The sequence below is a fragment of the Pantherophis guttatus genome, chromosome 1 (genome assembly GCF_059756535.1).
Source record: "Pantherophis guttatus breed Tessera chromosome 1, ASM5975653v1, whole genome shotgun sequence".
Taxonomy (NCBI): Eukaryota; Metazoa; Chordata; class Lepidosauria; order Squamata; family Colubridae; genus Pantherophis; species Pantherophis guttatus.
This window is the reverse complement of record NC_142063.1, coordinates 331,366,441-331,388,205: the sequence shown is the minus strand read 5'-3', so window position 1 is coordinate 331,388,205 and position 21,765 is coordinate 331,366,441. Positions and strand designations below refer to the sequence as shown.

The following is a 21,765-nucleotide window of genomic DNA, read 5'->3' as shown; positions in this document are numbered from 1 at the left end:
AGTATGCTCCCTTTGGATGTAAAAAAGGAAAATTGCTGGATCTGATCTGAGTCTGTCACCGGAACGAAAGATTTATTCTTCCAAGCTTGTGCTGGAGCCCAACATTAGGGAACTTCTGTCTGTCCAGAATATGTGTACCGGGCTGTTCTATACATTGTATTTATATGATTGCTGGTGGTGTGTAGCTTTTAGTTGTTAATTAAGGTGTTGACGGTTTGTGAGGGAATGGTTACACAAGGAGATCCGAACTCATTGGTAGCCTCACATTGCAATGAACAAGGACATGCATTCAATTTCGCAGCTACTATGATTGTTGACCAAGTTGGGATAAAAACAGCCAGATAAATGATTGAAGCCTGGGAAATGGGCCCCATGTCAGTCAATAGGAGGGCTGATTTACTACCAGCCTATTAGTTTTTCAGGGCGCAACAACACAAGGGAACAATAATAAAAGACTTAATAGCCAGCCCCCCACACCAAAACCTTGGAAGAAGAAACCTTTGGTCCTGGTAACTGGCTCGGATTGGATCTCGCAACATCATCCTGGAACACACATATTTACCTTCTTTGGCAGGAAAATTGCCCTTCTCTATTTTGATGTATAGTACAAAATGCTTGCACATTAGGAGCTTGCATACATATTATCATATGTAGCCTGCATTGACTGCTGTTTCATTTTGGCTTAGCAGTTCACTGGAGTTTGTGCTCCTCCTCAAGAGGGTTAGGATTTTGGCTGCGATATCAGTGCTGGAGTTTGAAATTGTGGAACTGGGAATAAGATCCCTTTGCTCTTCCCTCCACTGACTGCAGGGACGAGATTTTTTTCTTACTATACTAAGGTTCCAGAAGCAGCTTCCATTGTCCAGTGGAAGTCCATTGGATCTCTTTGTGGCTCTAAAGTATCAATGGGCAGCCATTTTGGCCAGGGTCCACACTGAAAAGGAGGGCTGGGATGCAGGGGCAAGCATAGAGTGGGTTTTCATATATCATTTGTTTTTCAGTTCTTGGATGCAGTCAGTGGAGAGGGAAGAGCAAAGGCACCTTGTTCCTAGTTTATTTTTCACAGTGATAAACCTATTAGTTCAACCGTTTTGTCCTTCCTGCTTAAATGAAGGGGAATCACACTGTCCGTTTCCAGTTATGGGCAGGACCCCAAGAGAAAGAGAGGGTGAGGGTTTGCTTGGGAACTCGGCACATCTCACGTCCTGATTGTCTACGTGCAGTTGCAGTTCCCTTGCTCTATTTTTCCCAGTCTTTTCTTGGCCAGGCCAAGGACTGTTGCTGTTTGGAGAACTTGCACAAACTGTACCTGATTCATGGCAGAAATATGCCCTCCACCCTCCCCGAACATCTTATTCTGGATAGTCATTTCTAGCGTTGCTTTACATACTACTTGTTCATTAAGCTGTGGATGAGTGAAAACTAAAAACTTGCAGAGATATTTTTCTTTTTTTCTCCTCCGTTAAAACATTCTTCTGCTTCTGTTCCTGGCTCCCAGCTGTCTCCATCTAAGAGACTCTCTGGTCCAGATTTTCCTAGTCTGACTTCATTAAAATCTTTAGGAAAGCCTGTTTTGAGAGTTTGCCCATGTTTTACACATCACTCTGGTGTTTTGCCAGTTTGAAAGATTCTCTCTTTGGCAGGCTGAGAAAGCTATAAGGGACAGAAGAAACAGTATATACTGTACACAAACACGGGGAAATTGTCTATGTTGGTTGCTTTGTGCCCTCTACTGTCAGTCTTACCTTGCATAATGCTGCTGTTTTGTCCCTACTGTCCCACTGCCTGTGTCTAGAAAAAATTAGCTGCCAAAAGGGAAGAAAGTTAATAGAATAGAATAGAATAAAAGAGTTGGAAGGAACCTTGGAGGTCTTCTAGTCCAATCCCCGGCCCAGGCAGGAAACCCGACATCACTTCAGACAAATGATTATCCAACATCATCTTTAAAATTTCCAGTGTTGGAGCATTTACAACTTGTGGAAGCATGTTGTTCCATTTATTAATTGTTCTAACTGTCAGGGAAATTTCCCCTTTGTTCTAAATTGCTTCTCTCCTTGATTAGTTTCCACCCATTGCTTCTTGTTCTACCCTCAGTGCTTTGAAGAATAGTTTGACTCCCTCTTTTTTGTGGCAACCCCTGAGATATTGGAACACTGCTATCCTGTCTTCCCTAGTCCTTCTCTTCATTAAACTAGACATACCGAGTTCCTGCAACTGTTCTTCATATGTTTTAGCCTTCAGTCCCCTAATCATCTTTGTTGCTCTTCTCTGCACTCTTTCTAGAGTCTCAACATCTTTTTTACATCGTGGCGACCAAAACTGAATGCAATATTCCAAGTGTGGCCTTACCAAGGCATTATAAAGTGGTATTAACACTTCACGTGATCTTGATTCTATCCCTCTGTTTATGCAGCCCAGAACTGTATAATCCATAATAATGGATTCAATGATACATCCAGCAGTTCCTCTTTCTCTGCATGTGTGATTTCTGTCTCTTTCAACCTTTATAGTAGATAGAGCTGGCATCATGATCATAAAACTGTAATCAGGCTCTTGCTGAGTTAATCTGCCTTTACTGCAAAGTTAACACATAGTCTGGGTTATGTTTAAACTATAAGGTAGTTCACTGGCTTTGGTTCAGTGTGTTGTAAGAGCCCAATCAGTTGTAAAATAGTCAGTAAATCATGGTTGAAAAATTATGGCTTACTGTAGGGATAAGTTTTCAAATCTCTTCAACCACTCTCATATTTTAATAACATTGATTGCTGAAAATTGGCAGTATTTACAAAAACAAGAAGTATAATCCTTAACATAAGCTTAGCATAGATATAACACATACAAACAATGATATTGAAGGCAGCTCCTGATCATTGAAATGTTGGATAGTCCTATTGTGATGTAATGTGGGACCCAGGACATAGTTATAAGAAGGCTAAAGTATAATCTAAGTAATCTAAAGTATAATTTCCCTTTTTATGTAAAAGATCTGCTTCAAGGGAATTCTAGTAGTTATTGTTTACTTTTTTTTTGTAACTCCTTTTTTCTCTCACAGGGATATGTTTATATATGGGAATATATATTTTTACTATGAGTATTATGGAAGAGCTTTCCTTTATTAGCAAATTAGGCTATACTGTATGTGCCTAGCTAATTTCTTCGTTTGCAGAAAATTCTTCTGAATCATTGTGTTCTTCATCTGAATGATCAGAAAGAGAGACTGCTAAATTATTAGGTTTTGAGGCAATTAATTATTTTGGTTCTGAATGTGAGGGAAAGGTGAGCAAGGACAGTGACTTTTACTTCACATGTTGAGATATTTGTCATCATTTCCCCTCTACTCAACAGGAGATAAATTTGCTGCTAATTTCCTGATTAAAAATGGTGCCCGGGTGAATGCTGCAACACTGGGAGATCAAGAAACTCCCCTGCATCTTGTGGCATCCTATAACTCCAAGAAGCACAAACCAGAAGTAATGTCGGAGATGGCGCAGATTGCGGAGTCCCTCCTAAGGGCAGGAGCCAATCCCAACATGCAAGACAGTCAAGGAAGGTGACTATTGGGTAGCCTGCTGTTTTTGTATGCGTGACTGTTACTCATGAGGTTGATGTGGACATATGAAGCTTCCCCCAGGCTGAACATCCTCCAGAAGTATCCATTAAAGCCCAGCATTCTCAGTATTTGCCATGTTTTACAGAGAAAATATGGGAATTGGAGTCCACATATTTGTAGCAGTTTTCTTCATTCAGACATCTCAAGGTTGTTGTGGAATATTGGTTAATAACTCCATGTAGCTCAGTGTTTCACGGTTCGCATTCAAACAGGATCCCAAGTTCTTTGGTCAGTGATCCTTACAAGATTTAAGTTGGGAGATGCTGGGGATTGAATTTGACATCTTCTGTTAGCAAAGTCATTTGCTCTCTGTTGAACTGAATCTCAATAATACAAAAACTTGATTTTCACTAAGTAAACCTTAATTCAACATGGTGGCATGCTTTTCAACATAAGATGCTATTCTTCCCAGACTTCATCTGGAATTGAAGGAAAACCAATTGTCATGTTTTATCAATATTTACTAAAGGTTTTTATCTGCTATTTAAAAATCCACTGATAATTTTGGGGAGGGAGCCCAAAAAGAGATTAGATAGAATTTGTTAAAGATAGTTTAGGTCATGGTAGGGGTTGCACCTACAATTATACATTGTTCATAAAGTTCCTAATGACCTTACATAATAACTAATTCTATTGCTTAAAGATAGCACCACACAGGTAGTCCTCAATTTACAATCGTTCACTTAGCAACTGTTTGAACTACAGCCGACTCCTCAAAGCTAGCTATGACCCGGTTTTGAAGTTCTGATGGCCATACACCCCAGTTACCTGACCGCATGTTGGGTGCTATTGGCCAGCCTGCATTTACAGGCATTCATAGCATCTTGTGGTCATATGACTGTGTTTTGCAACATTTTTGCTGAAACGTTTGCCAATTTTTGACAAAAGCAGCCCTTGGCAAATAAGAGGTTTGCTTTACAATCGTAACAGTTGCTTAAGGGCCACCACAAAAAATAAAGATCATAAAAATGGGTCTGATAATGTAGTGACCCATTTTATGGTTGTCACAACTCAGAATCGTAATGGACAGGCTCTATTATGGTTGTAAATGGAGGACTACCTGTTCACGATTTGACTTTGGACACTGGATAAGGAGAAGTTGTTTGGGTGTCAGATACCATAACTAAGAATGAAATCTATCAGAAGGAGATTGCATGAGTTAAAAATGTGAGAACTCAGTTAACCTGTTTTTTTTATTATTTTGTTTTCTATACTGTGTTCTTATTGCTTGTAAGCTTCCTAGAGTCACTGTGAGCAATTAGGTGCCATATAAGTTTCCTAAATAAATAAAAATAAATTGGATGGCATGTCAAACATTGAAGTGATACCCAAGAAGAACCTTGTTGGAAGCTAAACCTAAAACAAATTGCCTGTCTTCTGAACAATATTTAGTGATAGTCATATTTTTATGTATAAGAGCCGAGGTGGTGCAGTGGTTAGAGTGCAGTACTGCAGGCTACTTCAGCTGACTGCTAGCTGCAGTTCGGAAGTTCAAATCTCATCGGTTCATGGTTGACTCAGCCTTCCATCCTTCCGAGGTGGGTAAAATGAGGACCCAGATTGTTGGGGGCAATATGCTGATTCTGTAAACCGCTTAGAGAGGGCTGTAAAAGCACTATGAAGCGGTATATAAGTCGAAGTGCTATTGCAATTGCTAGTCAGGATAAAAATAAAACTGAAGCTATTAGAGCCAAATGAAGGAGGACTCCCTAATTCTCCAAGTGTGTTGGGGCTTCTAAATTATGGAAGGTTGCTTTTATAACCTTGCATTTGAAATAACTTTTCCTTCCTTCCTTAGGACTCCATTGCACTCATCGATTGTTGTGAGAAACGACCAAGTATTCAGTCAGCTGCTGCAGTGCAAACAGTAAGTCTGTGGAAGCCAACAAAAAATGGACAAGTTGAGGAAGGTTCATCTGTTAGACCAGGGGTCTCCAACCTTGGCAACTTTACGACTTGTGGACTTCAACTCCCAGAATTCCTCAGCCAGCGCATGCTGGCTGAGGAACTCTGGGAGTTGAAGTCCACAAGTCGTAAAGTTGTCAAGGTTGGAGACCTCTGTGTTAGACTGCTATTTTAAATAATGTCGTTAAGAACCAGTTATTACATTAGGTTACAGCCCGGAAGAATTACTTGCATTTATCAGAAATCGTAATAACAGTTAATCTTATAAATCAGTAATTTTGCGTGAAAAAAATTAAACATTTATTGTAACTACTGTTTGTGGAAGGCAGAAAATGGAAAATGTAGCCATTGAAAGCCCAGCCCAGTAAATAGGTGAGATTCAGGGACAAACATTCCCCCACTAGTAGAAGGTCCTGATTTTCACTGTGTTGGAACAAAGACCATATCTCCAGCACAATGGAAAATAAGACTCTGTGGTTCTTTTTAGACTTGATCTGGAACTAAAGGACCACGAAGGAAGTACCGCCCTATGGCTTGCGGTTCAATATATTACCATGTCTTCTGACCTGTCTGTCAACCCCTTTGAGGATGTCCCTGTGCAGAACGGCAATTCCTTTGATGAGAACAGCTTTGCCGCTAGACTCATCCAACGAGGGAGCAATACTGATGCTCCAGATACAGTGACAGGTGAGAGAGGGTGAGGCTGGGAAGAAATTAAAGAATGAGGCTTAGCTGGTAGGGCTGGTTGAATTTGTACTTACTGCTCTAATTTTCTCTGTTGGTGGTTGCTTTTAGGAAGCTGCTTGTTACAGAGAGCTGCGGGGGCCGAAAATGAAGCTGCAGCACTCTTCCTAGCCACACACGGGGCCACAGTCAATCACAGGAATAAATGGGTAGGTCTGGAGAAAGGAATATTGAATGCAAATTATTGTGGTTGGTCTATCCCAAAGTAGTTGTCGCTGTGGTTCCTTTTGTACCATGTCATGGGATATGGATCAATACGATGGAAGCTCTTATTGCAAAATGTAATGGTAGAAGCAGTGGTGAAATCCAATTTTTTTTACTACCGGTTCTGTGGGCCTGGCTTGGTGGGTGTAGTGTGGCTTGGTGGGTGTGGCTGGTGGGCATGGCAGGAGAAGGATACTGCAAAATCTCCATTCCCACCCCACTCCAGGGGAAGGATACTGCAAAATCCCCATTTCCTCCATTCTTGGGGGAAGGATACTGCAAAATCCCCATTCCCTCCCCACTCCTGGGGGAAGGATATTGCAAAATCTCTACTCCCACCCCACTCTCGGGCCAGTCAGAGGTGGTATTTGCCGGTTCTCCGAACTACTCAAAATTTCCACTAGCGGTTCTCCAGAAACTGTCAGAACCTGCTGGATTTCACCCCTGGGTAGAAGGTACAAGTAGACCTCCACTTACAACAGTTTATTTAGTGACTGTTCAAAGTTATGACACTGAAAAAATGACTTGTGACACTTCTGACTATTGTAGCATTCCCGTGGTCATGTGATCAAAATTCAGATGCTGGGCAACTGATTCATATTTATGACAGTTGCAGTATCCTGGAATTATGCGATCACCTTGTGCGACCCTTCTGATCAGCAAAGTCAATGGGGAAGCCAGATTCATTTAACCATGTTACTAATTTAACAACTGTAGTGATTCATTTAACAACTGTAGCAAGGAAGGTTGTAAAATGGGACAAAAGCCTCTTAATGATCTCAATTAGCAACAGAAATTTTGGGCTCAATTGTGGTCGTAAGTCGAGGACTACCTGTATTGTTGTTAGAGAGTAAATATGCCTTGATTTCATCCTCAGTATATCTCGTAATCAACAATCAAAAGACCCAAGCATTAAATTCTTTAATTGGTTTAACTATAAAGCTCCTGAAACTTCATATCTTGCCATCTGCGTGAGGCATCTCCTGAGCCACTGGATCATATGTGAGACCATCCAGGGCAATTTTATTTATTTCCTTAACAATATGTCTACCTCTGTATGATTTATGTTGTTCGTCCTTCAGCAAGATTCCTTGAATGGCATCCTGATGTGAATAATAATAAAGTGCCTGCCCCAAAGTTTTTTGTGCAAGATACAGTGCACAAGAAAAAGATGAAGGAGGAAGAAAACAGCTTAGATAGAAATACATAAATTACTGGCTTTAAAAAAAAAATATGACCAGGTGAAATGAAAACAATTCAAGTAACCTTGTTTGATTCCTTTCAATTTCTTTCGCAATACAAATAGCCCTTGACTTATGACCAGTCTGCCAGGGTTCCAAGTAACACCCCCAACGAAAGAAGACTCTGAGGCTAGAAGTTCCTCAAAGTTCCATTTTATTAGAGATGTCATATTGGCATATCTGGGAAAACCCAAATCTGAAAGCTTCCAGGTTTTCCCCACCCAAAGGAAAATCCAAGTCCCTGCCCAGCACCAACATGTCCATCACATGATCCAATCAATGCACTGTCCCAAGATGCCTCCCAGTCACACACACCCAGGTGCAGGGCAAGAGAAAGGAATGTTATTATGACTATATATCTCCCCTGCTCCATATAGTCCCCCCTCCCAGTTTCCCACAGCACTAAATGTGGCAGGCCTGAAAATCCAATCAAAGATGGCTTCCAGGCCTGACACAGTCGCTTAGCAACTGTTCAGAGTTACGATGGTCCCAAAAAAGGGCCATCATATCTGGCTTCAAAGTTTCAATGCTGGCTGCCTCCCCTGCAGTTACATGTTTGCATTTTGGGTGCTTGGCAACTGACCCATATTTACCACCATTTGCAGTGGTCTGCAATTACATGACCACAATTTATGACATCTTTTTTTTGCCAAAAATTGGTGTTTACTTCTGGTTTCTGGGGGGAAAAAACTCATTGCAGAAAATGGGTTTACTTTACAACTGCGATGTTTGTTTTACAACTGCCATGGTTACTTAAGGATTGCCCCCCCCCCCAAAAAAAGTTGTAAAATTGAGTTGGTCATGTGATGACCCACCTAACAACTGGCACAATTCATGGCCATAATTTCAGACTCAATTATGGTTGTAAATTGAAGACTACCTGTATGATAGACTGGCTGCCTTTAACTGGCCAGTGAGAATCCAAGGCTGCTGATGAGAATATCATTGCTCCTCTTTGTCTGGTGTGAAGCCTAGTATGATAGGGTTGTTTTTTTTAGGGGATTAGGGGAAGGTGGTATAGAAGGCCATACAATCAGATGAACTCATATCTGCCTTCAGAAGGAATTAATCCCAGACTCAGATTGGATTGATGATAGCTAAATTCATGTCAGCACGTGACACTTAAGGTCTGGGTTGCTTAACTCTGGAAAGTCTTTTTCAGGAGCTCCACCACCACCCCCATTCTCCCAGCAGATGCCTTTCATTTCTCCAACTCTTCTTCTTTTAAAGGGTGAAACACCGCTGCACACAGCCTGCCAGCACGGTCTAGCCAATCTCACAGCTGAGTTGCTGCAACAAGGAGCTAACCCAAATATCCAGACAGAGAAAGCAGCACCTGCCCCAAAGGGGACTGTCATGCCTGGCACTGCGGATAGTGTTAGTTTCCAAACTCCTCTTCATATGGCAATAGCCTATAACCACCCAGATGTGGTATCGGTCATCCTGGAGCAAAAAGGTAAGAGGTTCAGTGAACTTTAGGTAAGGAGTTGCTCACTGGAAAGCATCAGAATAGAATGAATAAGACCAAGGAGTAGGATAAGAATCACCTGGAAGAGGTTCACTTGAGAGTTAAAGAAAAGAATCAAGAGGAGAAATCTGAGAAGATGATGAAAATAACCGAGTTGGAAGGGACCTTGGAGGGCTTCTAGCTCAACCCCCTGCTCAAGCAGGAAACCCTATACTATTTCAGACAAATCAAATCAAAAAGGAGACTGGGAATTTATACTTGTCTCTGAAAATGAGAGAGTTAAATGAAAGGAGATCTCTAACAACTTGGTCTAGAGCAGAGGTGAACAATCTTTATGGTTGAGGGAATATCCTCAATACTTTTTTGTGGAGAGAAAAGACCACAGAAGTAGTACTCAACTTATGTCTGTAATTGGGACCAGGATTTCTGTTACTAAGGAAGACGGTTGTTAAATGAGTCATACCCAGTTTTATGCCACAGCTAAGCAAATCACTGCAGTTGTTAAAATGAATCCTGTGGCTGACTTCACCACCACCTTGCTTAGAAATTGAAATTCTGGTTCCAATTGTATTTGTAAGTCAAAGATCACCTATAAATTCTAGAATTCCCAGCTGTGAATGTAAAATGGAAGCTACTGTTCAAAAAGCAGAATGTCTCAATCTGATCATTTAAAGCAAAAGGATAATTATTTAATTCTTCTCAGCCTGGCTCCAAACAGATAGATTGGGACTGCAAAACTCTGAATTCTCAACCAGGATGATCTTTATGATAGTTGAATCACAGATTATGAAAATTAAAGTCTAATATATCTGGAGGATTCCAGGTTGAGCAATGATGCTATGGATTTTGGCTAAGGGTTTTGGAAACTGTAATCACAACATACTTTAGCACGTTAAATTAGCATGTTTAAAGAAACCTGTTTTCTGCTTTTTGTTTTTTAAGCTAATGCTCTCCATGCAACCAACAACTTGCAAATCATTCCAGACTTCAGTCTCAAGGACTCTAGAGATCAAACTGTGCTAGGATTAGCACTGTGGACAGGTAAGGATTGAAACAAGTGTGATTCCAGTATGATAGGTTGAGGAGGCTTTATTTTGCAAAATAAAAGAAAGCATTGTTTTATAAAATAAGGATGTAATCCAGGCAAAGGTAATGCTTTTGAAAATCCTTTCAAACGATTCACCACCAAGAAAGACTTCACTTCTTTGCTCTCTCAGTTGAAATTAATGGGAGTTTAAAGCACCATCCAACCTGATATTTTAAAATCCTGTTTTCAAATGCAGAGGAGGTTTGGTTATTTCATATGATTACCCACCCTTTATTCTTTACAAGTGGTGGCTCAGCAGCACATGTTTACTGGTGTGTTCTCTGAAACTGTTAGTTTTTGCAAGCCGAGGCACTTGTGAGCAGATACACATCCTAAAAAGCCAATGAGGTCAGGGCCAAAAAAAAAAAAAGGCTACTAGGATAGGGGGAAAAATAGTATCATTTAAATTTAATTACAATTTCAATTAAATATAGTTCATGATTTTACGCATGCACGCACGCACACACACATACACGCGCACACACTTTTCCCCTAACACCCCCTTAAAAATTAAAACTCAGAGGCAGCTTTTGGGAGCATTTAGAGCAGGGGTACCCAACCTCTTTGGTTCCGCAGACTGACAGCGGTAGCGGCTTCAGTGATGGCGGGTGGAATGTTTTTGTGAATGCAACCTAAATCCTGTGCATGCGCAAATGAAGATTTGCACACTCCTCTCCCCCCCCCCCACAGTTCAGCAGCTCAGTAATGGTCCACAGTCCAGGGGTTTGAGACCCCTGATCTAGAGGCATTTGACAGCTAACATAGTCTATATGTGAATTTAGGCCTCAGGCGGAAAATAATCTTTGCTAATTTTGTACTTTCCAGGTATGCTGAGCTTGAGCACACAAAATCTAGCTATCATGTATCCCTAAACATCTGGAGAGTTCTGGGCTTTCTGTTGCTGAATTTAAAATAATTAAAATAGTTAATAAGTAACATGCATCTTAGAACGTTATTGAAAACCTGGACTGGGAAGCTGTCTTAAGTTGACCCGTGCTCCTTAGAAGAAAGGATCATTAAAAATACCATAAATACCTTGCCCCTTTTTTCATCAGGGATGCACACGATCGCAGCTCAACTCCTGGGCTCTGGAGCCTCCATCAATGACACGATGTCAGACGGACAGACTCTGCTACACATGGCGATACAGAGACAGGATAGCAAGAGTGCCTTGTTCCTCCTAGAGCATCAAGCCGATATCAGTGTCAGGTAATAAGAAGCCGATATTACTTCTGCATTTGCGAGAAACTCCTGGCAGGCTTTCAGAATTCAGTTTTTAGGCTCCAAGCATCTGAGGGGAACCAGCCCAAGAATCCATTTTGTTAAATTAATGGTTAGATATCAAAACGTTTCTCATAGCTGACTTGAGTCTTTTGACCCTCTCCATGCCCTAAACATTAAGTCCTTTTGGGAGGGGCTCATTTTTAAAATGCTCTTATAATGGTATTATTTTTTGTAGCCGTGGATGCATATTTTTGTTTCCATTGAGAGATTCAGTAATTGAGACAATATTACGCAAGCCAGAATTTTCCAGAAGTAGCTTTTTGTCAGAAAATGTTTTTTTTTTAATGCAGTTAGGTGTATTTACTGTAGGTAGACAAATGGATTTGCTATTTCTTTTGTTTCCATTGAAAATTGTAGGAATGTATGCATTATTGAGAGTTCGTTCTTACATGCTAAGAGATAAACAGCCAGAGGCCAGGACCAAGAATTCAGGTCTCCTGCTCAGGCAAGAGATACAAAAAAATTTAATTAGAATTTCAGTATAAAATACAGAATTACTAAAGATTAGGGTTAGCACTTGTTTTACATGAAGAAAGCTCCACTTTTAACCTCTGGCATTGTCTGTTGAAAAGGCCTTGGGTAATAGGAGGTGGATGGGCAGGAACATGTATGAAATCTTGGAGCACAACTCATTCTTTATAGAGCAATTAGTGTGGGCAGATGGACCTTTCATTTTCAGGAGCAGCAAATTTACAATAGTTCTCCATGCATGTTCTCCCAAGTTATCTAGTTGAAATAATAATTATTAAAAAATACAGAGAACTTAATGTTTAGCTTTTTTACTGCTTTTCAGACAATGGTGAGAACTGTTTTGAGAGCAAAATATTTACAGGGTTTTTGAAAGGTTTTGAGAGTCACCTCCCAATAAAAAGATAAGGTCTAATTAAAGTGTTATTTAATGTGATTGCTCCTAACATGTACAATAATTTTCTCCTTCTGTGTCACTACAAAATGCAGTATTTTTGCATGCTTTGATAAACTCTTGTTTGTGATCCCAGCGGGAAAGCCAATTAAGGGGTGGAATGGTGATTATATTAACCAGGTATTGAGTAGTAAGGATTCCCTGCCAGAAGTAAAGGTCTAAGACATAGACTTGACATTGCCTTTATTGCAGGACTCAAGATGGAGAGACAGCTCTTCAACTAGCAATCAAAAACCAGCTGCCCTTGGTAGTTGATGCAATCTGCACTAGAGGAGCAGACATGTCTGTGCCGGATGAGAAGGGGAACCCTCCCCTCTGGCTTGCTCTTGAAAATAATCTGGAAGATATTGCTTCAACGCTGGTAAGAGGGAATGGAACTGATAAAGTTAAGAATAAATGTTACAATCTTACGTATTTTGAAAAACCTCCAGCAATAGAGCACCCACAACTCTGGGAGGCAAGCTATTCCACTGATTAATTGTTCTCATTTCAGAAAATTTGGATCTCTCTTTAACAAGCTTCCACCCACTACTATTTGTCCTGCTCTCTGGTTCTTTGGGGAATAAGTCAGTACCCTCTTCTCTGTGAAGCCTCTCACATACCAGACCATTATCATATTCCCTCTAATCCTTCTGACAGGCTAGACATACCTAGCTCCCTCACCTGGACACCATATGATTTAGCCTCCAGATCCCTGATCATCTTTGTTGCTTTTCTTTGCATGCTATCTAGACTCTCAGCATTTTTACTGTATCATGACGACCAGAACTATATCCAGTATTCCAAATGTAGCTTCACTAGTGAGGTATAAAGTAATACTGTCATTTCTCATGATCTTGATGCTATCCCTCTGTTGATGCAGCCGATGACTGCATTGGCTTTTTTGGCAACTGAAGCTGGTGGCTCATACTTAAGTGGTGGTTCATTACGACACCTAGATCCATCTCACAGTTATTACTGTTGAGCCAGGTACCACCTATTCTATACTTGTGCATTTGGTTTTTTTTTTCCTGCCTAAGTTCAGGAAAGCGCATTTTATTAGAGACCAAATAAATAAATGCAATTTTCAAGGTTGAACAGCCCGCATACTCTTTGTCTAAATATACACATAAGAAAGGCAGATTATGATATAAAGATGTCTGTTTTTCATTCCAGGAATCACTTCTCCATGTTAAAGACTTAAAAAAAAAATCATAAAGTCATACATTTTAATACATAGACTGAGTCTCTTTATTTCTTGCTTGCAGGTAAGGCACGGCTGTGATGCAACTTGCTGGGGTCCAGGACCAAGTGGTTGTTTACAGACATTGCTGCACCGGGCCATTGATGAGAACAGTGAACAGATTGCCTGCTTCTTGATTCGCAGGTCAGGGGAAAAAGAATCTATAGTACAAAAGTTTACAGCATTTGCTGGCCGTGATTTATATGTTTATTGTATAAATCCAACCATTCTTGGTTCGCTATGAGCTGGTTTTGCTGAAAAGCAAAGTAAATGCTGGTTTTCAGCAAAACTGTCATAAAACATGATTGTGTGACCATGACTGCTGTAAATGGTCGCCAGTTGACAAGCACCTTACATGCAGTCATGTGACAGGGGGGTGATTGGGTTAGAACTTCAGAACTGGGTCGTAAGTATTCCTAGATAGGTCCTTCGCAACATTGAACAGTCACAAGTTGCAGACTACCTCTATTGGCCTCTTTAGACTAATATGGACACAGTTTTGCAGGGCCATTCTACTTGGGTAGTAGAAGAGACCAATGCTTTCAAACAGCTCTCTCCATGCTATCTCCCAGGCAGTTGAGCAGATCCCCAGCTTGGAAACCTGGATCAGCCTGAACAGCAGCTACCTAGTAGTGCTGCAGGAGAGTAGGTTACGCAGTGTATTAGGAGAGAGAAAGCCAAGTCTTTCCTATTTCACAGCACAGCTCTTTCAATGCCCATCAGCTGCTATTCAGGCTATTTTTAAATACGGCTTTAGTGCTTTTCTGAAATAGCATTAAAGTAACGTTCAAAAGAAACATAATGATCTGTTGATCAGTTGTGTTTTTGGAAGGAGATCTAACGCTATTCCAGAATAATGCTAAACGCAAGCCAAGAGTGAAGCATATCACCTGATTCCCTTTGAAAACACCTGCAAAAAGCACTCGTGCTGAAGAAAATGCTCTAGCTGGGTGTCAGAATGGATGTCCTTCCCCCAGCTATGGCACTGCTCTAATTAAGGAGAGTTATTGCTGGAGGTTCTCATAGCTGGTGAACCTTGGTTGGAAGGATGGCAAGCCAGTCTCTCTATCTTTAAAGATCCCTGTATTTTCTAAATCAGAGACTATAATTTGTTGGTGTGGTGCAAGTATGGATATTTATCCTACGGTTGGATAGGTAATATATAGAAAACTATGTTTGTGACTTTAAATGATATAAGAAGAACGATTGGCTGTGCTATGATCAGGCAGCCATAAAAGTAGACAGGAAGCCTGGGAGCTCCTGCTCCTGCTATTTGATGGTTGATCTCCTGATGAGGGGCTGTGTGTGACTGAAGAGAACTGTAAGCAAACTATGTTTTGTGTCAGAGAGTGATTATTCAAAGACGTGTTATCATTGTTTTGAGAAACCAAGTATCTGTGTGTTTAACCAGCAACATATCTCTTTGCTGTCCGGTCCATTGCATACTATGCTGAGGAAAGTAGTTACCCTCAACGAAGTAAAGTGCAATAATAGGATAGAGATCACTAGTGGGGACATGACATTTTATGCAGATATAGTTCTCTTCCCATTTGAGGACTGGTGGGTATCCTTTTAATTTTCCTCCATATGGAATAAGTTCCATTTTTCTTACGGTCTGGAATTTTGAATGCTTCAGGCTGATCTTTTAATGCTACTTTCTTCCCAGTGGCTGTGATGTGAATAGCCCAAGGCAGCCAGGTGCCAATGGAGAGGGTGATGAGGAGGCTCATGATAGACAGACGCCATTGCACTTGGCAGCTTGCTGGGGACTTGAAGAAACAGTACAATGCCTTCTGGAGTTTGGTGCCAACGTAAATGCACAGGTATGTGAGAAAAGTTATAATAGTTCAGCTTCTGCTGGCAGCCCTTTTTTCCATTGCTGGTATGCTAATTTCTTTGCATCTGCTCTTTGAATCTTTCCTCATGGACAGTTGCTACGAAAACATTCTGGTTCCACATTGTGCTCAGGTTTATCATTCCTGTCAAGAACCCAGTCCTTTCCTATAAATCCATCCTTGCTTGCTTATCGGATCTGTCCTTCGGTTGGAAACTAGCTAAAGCCTTTCTATTCTTTAAATTAGGTGAGGCTACAGGTTAAATGGACTCATTTGTCTCACTCTCCTGGGTACATTTTTGGGATATGTGACCCCCTGATGTATAATTGTAGAATAAATAACCACATTTACAGGCCACAGTTTCTGTTACTTCATTGATGCATGCTTGTTTGTTTCAAGTTGCATAAGAAATAAGTTGCATAAGTTGGGTTTGATTCTGGGTAGAGGCTGAATTGAGTGGAAACAATGAGCATGGTGGTGGGGGATTTTTGGGTTCTTTGGATTTTATTTATTTATTTATTTATTTATTTATTTATTTATTTATTTATTTATTTATTTATTTATTTATTTATTTATTTATTTATTTATTTATTGGTTCGATTTATATGCCACCCTTTTCCGGAGACTCAGGGCCCCACCCTAAGCGGTGTTCTTTTTTTATACAAAGTCAGCTTATTGCCCCCACAAACCAGGTCCTCATTTTACCTACCTCGAAAGGATGGAAGGCTGAGTCAACCTTGAGCCTGATGAGATTTCAATTTGCAGTAATTTCAGGCAGCTGGTGTTACTTAACAGTGCCTTAGTCTGCTGCGCCACCAAGGCTCTTATTTTAGAAGAGAATGCTGTTTGTTTGTTTAGCACTTTGAAAATGTTAAGTCTCTCTTAGAATTTACATGGCAGTTTTGATGTGCTTCCCGCCTCAAAATGGGATTAGCCTTGTGAAGGATTGAGTAGGTCTGTTTTGAAAGGGCTTTGGGGAGTGGAGTCCAAATGGGTTTAGTACCTCAAGTTACCCATCTGTTCTTTCGTATTCAGAGCCTCTGTACTTAATCTATTATGCTATACATTGTCAGTATTCCTAGCAAATCTAGCCCAATCTGTCCACAAGGCAGACCCTGTGGGCACTGGTTATTTGTTTTGCACCACTGACTCAACTGTATTTGCAGGATGCAGAAGGAAAAACCCCAATCCACGTTGCCATTATCAATCAGCATAACACCATTATCCAGATGATGATCTCACACTCTGCCATCCAGCTCAACTTAAGGGACCGACAAGGGTTGACCCCCTTTGCCTGCGCTATGACTTATAAGAACAACAAGGCAGCAGAAGCAATTCTCAAGCGGGAGCCTGGAGCTGCTGAGCAGGTAGAGGAGAGCCAACTATTATCTATTAAGCACATTTATGCAGTCTATCCATTGTGGAGATGCATCGATATGCCAGTGTTAATTCCACATCTTGATAGTATTCAGTATCTAAGTAAGTGAGTCATTTAGAAAATAAAACATGAGTGAAACTATCCCAAAAGTGCTGCTTCAAAAGACAACTGGACTTTGTTTTTTCCTTGAAGACGTTTCGCTTCTCAGTTAAGAAGCTACTTCAGCTCTGACCAAAGCTGCTCGGGTGAGAAGCAAAATGTCTTCAAGGAAAAAACAAAGTCCAGTTGACTTTTGAAAAATCACTTTTGGGACAAACATGACCTGGATGACTGAGAATCTCCAAAGATACTGCGTGAAGCTATTTTGTTTTCTTTGACCATAAAACCCCCAATTGTCACTTTGATTGTGAAATCAGCTGTTACAAGAAACCAAAATCCCATCCTTTACTTAAGTAGCAATTTTCTGGGTTTGCTAAGAGTTTTGGCTTACCTGTGGGGGTGCCTAAAGCAAGCTGGAATACAGGATACACATCAAATGTTTCAGAAATCTCAGCCTTTTTCCCTAGAAGTTAACTGTTGTTCAGTAAAAGAGCTATCTTAAAAAACAACTAGGTTTCTGAGATGTTCTGAGTAAATGGTATATTACAAAAAACATCAGAAGCCAAAAGCAAAAGAATCATAGAAGTAGATGGCACATTCCTCCTTTTGCATCCCACTTCTTCGTGTTCTTTTCCCCCATCCCCTTTTAACTTTTTTTGCATCTAAGAAAGCAGTCAGTTTGCTTTGTAGTGCCAGAATTTTCTGCCAATTTGAATATTTGTGGACTATGAAGACTGCTTGCAGGCTAAGCTGAGTCTTACATTGCAAACACAGGGAATGGGTTCTAAAGCACTAACCTTCACAGCTTGGGTAATCATGTCTGAAGAAGGATTAAATTATTTCAGTTGACTTAAAATGGTATTTTGTTTGGCTAGGTGGACAATAAAGGTCGGAATTTCCTCCATCTGGCCGTTCAGAATTCAGACATTGAAAGCGTCCTCTTCTTGATCAGTGTCCAAGCAGATGTGAATTCCAGAGTCCAGGACACCTCCAAGCTGACACCATTGCACCTTGCTGTTCAAGCCGGCTCTGAAATTATTGTGCGCAATCTGGTATGCGGTGCAAACTTTATTTTCAAATTTTGGTGTGGAGAAAGAGCCTCTCTTTTTTTGTCTTAGAGATATTTTTTAAGGAAGAAGATAAATAGTAAACAAAGTAACCATTTCCTCAATGTTAACAACTACTGTAGATTAGACAGAAGAGCAGAAACATTTCTGCAATGATTTAGGGCAATCTGTTTGTTGACCTGATCCCTCTATGTCGCTTCAAGTGAGCAAACAAAGGATGTTTGCAGGTCTTGGATGGCTACCTCTGTCTTGCAAATATCTTTCAGTCTTGGCTTGCTTTACAGTTCCATTCTTTAACTTGATATTTGATAAATTAGGATTATTTCATCAAATAACGTGTTTCCCCGAAAATAAGACCGGGTTTTGTATTAATTTTTGCTCCAAAAAGATGCATTAGGGCTTATTTTCTGGTTAGGTCTTATTTTGGGGAAAATATGATACTAAATGCACCCATCTGGCTGACAATCTTAACTGGGGCTTATTTCAGGGGTAGGGCTTATATTACGAGCGTCCTGAAAAATCATGCTATGGCTTATTTTCTGGTTGGGTCTTATTTTTGGAGAAATGGTAAGTACTTAAAATCATTGATCATTGTTAATTATAAAAAGCTTTTTAAAAACTATAAAAACAGAAAAGCAAGCAAGATCACAGGACAAAGGGGTGTTAATAATAATGGAGCCACTTTACAAGATCAGTTGTTCCATGGTTTCCCTGGACTTGATGACATAACCAAGTCTTAAAGGATCATTGGAAGCTCAGAAATGATAAGGCTATTTCACCTCAGGGAAGAGAAGATTCCATAGCGATTGCTGGGTAAGGCAGATGTTTTTTTTACTGCAGAGTTAGTACCTAGTGGCCCATGTTTATTCCCCCATTTCAATTTATGTACTCCGCAAGGTTTGCCAGATGCACTTCAGAAATCTATAACTGAGCAGCTAACCAACATTAGTTGACTTCAAAATCTGATTAGTACTTGGATTTGAGAGCACCAAGAAAGCATTGAACCATAGCACCTCCCAGAAGTAGAAAAAGACAAACCATTTCTGTGTTGATAAAGGAAGTTCTAGCAATAGCAATAGCACTTAGACTTATATACTGCTTCACAGTGCTTTAAACGGTTTACAGAGTCAGCATATTGCCCTCAACAATCTGGTTCCTCATCAGCATTTTCATAAATTCATCATCTAGCTTGCAAATAAGAAATGCTAGAAAAAGGACCCTTTCCCCCCCCCCATCATGCAGAATCATCTGCTTAAGATGTGGCTGCTGTGAAATGGAAAGTGTTTTCCTTCAAAGTTAACTCTGCATCCTTTAATTTTATAACCATCTCAGCAGGTTGCAGCACCTACTAGTTGACCTTTCCTGTACCCAGAAATGAACTAGGTCAGGCCTGGCTAATATTTGGGTGGGAGACCAAAAAAAATCCCAAAGCTATAGAAAATTGAAATGCATCTTGGATGATGCATTTCAGTTCCTTCTATTGCTGAGAAAACTGCTTTGAGATATATTTGAAGTCATGCACAGTCAAACTTGACTGGAAAGATGAATTTCATAAAATGAAATTAAATGGTGAAAAAAGTAAGGTTCTACATTTAGGCAAGAAAAACAAAATGCACAGGTACAGTATATGTGGTACTTTGCTCAATAGTAGTAATTGTGAGAGGGATCTTGGAGTCCTAGTGGACAACCATTTAAATATAAGCCAGCAGTGTGCAGCAGCTGCCAAAAAAGCCAACACAGTTTTAGGCTGCATAAACAGAGGGATAGAATCAAGATCATGTGAACTGTTAATACCACTTTATAATGCCTTGGTAAGGCCACACTTGGAATACTGCATCCAGTTTTGGCCGCCACAATGTAAAAAAGATGTGGAGACTCTAGAAAGAGTGCAGAGAAGAGCAACAAAGATGATTAGGGGGACTGGAGGCTAAACATATGAAGAACAGTTGCAGGAACTGAGTATGTTTAATTTAATGAAAAGAAGGACTAGGGGAGACATGATAACAGTGTTCCAATATCTCAGGGGCTGCCACAAAGAAGACGGAGTCAAACTATTCTCCAAAGCACCTGAGGGCAGGACAAGAAGCAATGGGTGGAAACTAATCAAGGAGAGAAGCAACCTAGAACTAAGGAGAAATTTTCTGAACAATTAATCTGTGGAACAACTTGCCTCCAGAAGTTGTGAATGCTCCAACACTGGACATTTTTAAGAAGTTACTGGATAACTATTTGTCCGAAGTGGTGTAGGGTTTCCTGCTTAAGTAGGGGTTTGAACTAGAAGACCTCCAAGGTCCCTTCCAACTTTGTTATTCTGTTGAGGATTTTGTTTAAAAAAATCAAAATCATGTGAAATCAAGTAAAGTTGTGCCAAATTGCTTCAATTTGTCATGATTTCAGAAGAGTTCTTACTGTCAACTGCCATGTGAGCTTTTGATTTCTTTAATGCACTATAGCCTGCATTGGCATCATATTAATAGTAAACAAGATATTTAATTATTAATAATGGAGTAGATGGATATTCTTCCAGATGATCTGCTGCTTACATTTTATTGCTCCTGGAACAATTCCCCCTTTTCTCATGTGTTCCCTTCCTCATAGCTGCTGGCAGGTGCCAGAGTCAATGAGTTGAACAAGCATCGCCAGACTGCCCTCCATCTTGCAGCCCAGCAAGACTTGCCCACAATTTGCTCAGTCCTTCTGGAGAATGGCATTGACTTCGCTGCTGTGGATGAAAACAAAAACAATGGTATGACTTGTGAACTCCAAGGTTCATTCCGCATTATCCAAGCTCACTTCCCTCTCTATTTTTCTTAAACAGAGCATTTCCTTGGCATCAGAAGACACTTTCGTTCTCTTGTTGCACAGTTCTCCTTTTGGGCCCATGGTTATACTTTTGGGGACCTTTTAGCAGTCTTGGAACCAGTTTGGTTTGGAGGTTAAGGCATCAGGCTAGAAACCAGGAGTTGTAATCCCGCCTTAAATATGAAAGGGGGCTGGTCACTCACTCTCAGCCCAATCCACCTCACAGGGTTGTTATGGGAAAATAGGAGGAGGAAGGAGTATTATTTATGTTTGCCACCTCTCTCAGTTGGAGTGGGTGTGTCTTAGTGCAGATGATGCTTAATGGTCCAAAGTAGTAAAAACACAATTGTTTGAATTGGCTGCCTTTTTCTAATTAGGCTTTCCCAAAGTGGTACGCTGCAGACACATTTTGACTACAGGTAGTCCTTGAGTTATGACTACAATTGAGACCACAATTTCTGTTGCTAAGCAAGGCGGCTAAATGAGTTGTGCTTGATTTTAGAACTTTTTTGCCATAATTGTTAAGTGAATCATGCAGTGAATCCCCCACTGACTTTGCTTGTTGGAAGCCAGCTGGGAAGGAATCAGATGGGGATCACATGACCTCGGGATGCTGCAACCTTTGTAAATACATGCTGGTTACCAAGTACCCAAATATTGATCACATGACCATGAGGAGGCTGCAATAGTTGTAAGTGCAAGGACCAGTTGCAAATCATTATAACTTTGAACGGTTGCTAAATGAATGGTTGTAAAACAAGAACTACCTATACACCTTGTGGGATCCAAGTCAGTATGGCAACTGCAATAAAACTTGTCATTTTAACACTTTAAGTCGGGCATTGCTTCTTACAGCAATGAAGGGAATTATTTGTAGTGTACATAGCTTTGTAGCTC

General features: G+C 40.5%; 1 protein-coding gene across 2 annotated transcripts in view; it reads left to right on the top strand.

The window, feature by feature from the left end:
- The window catches only part of ANKFY1 (ankyrin repeat and FYVE domain containing 1), a 60,934-nt gene that overhangs the window by 31,333 nt on the left and 7,836 nt on the right, over nt 1–21,765 (top strand). For both annotated transcript variants that reach the window (XM_034420848.2, XM_034420849.3), the window contains exons 8-20: nt 3,346–3,550; nt 5,409–5,477; nt 6,003–6,202; nt 6,311–6,408; nt 8,935–9,160; nt 10,115–10,213; nt 11,315–11,468; nt 12,658–12,826; nt 13,713–13,831; nt 15,354–15,510; nt 16,689–16,889; nt 17,875–18,051; nt 20,665–20,812. In XM_034420848.2, coding sequence (XP_034276739.1) covers nt 3,346–3,550; nt 5,409–5,477; nt 6,003–6,202; nt 6,311–6,408; nt 8,935–9,160; nt 10,115–10,213; nt 11,315–11,468; nt 12,658–12,826; nt 13,713–13,831; nt 15,354–15,510; nt 16,689–16,889; nt 17,875–18,051; nt 20,665–20,812 — 2,022 coding nt within the window. The remainder of the gene's footprint in view (nt 1–3,345; nt 3,551–5,408; nt 5,478–6,002; nt 6,203–6,310; nt 6,409–8,934; nt 9,161–10,114; nt 10,214–11,314; nt 11,469–12,657; nt 12,827–13,712; nt 13,832–15,353; nt 15,511–16,688; nt 16,890–17,874; nt 18,052–20,664; nt 20,813–21,765) is intronic.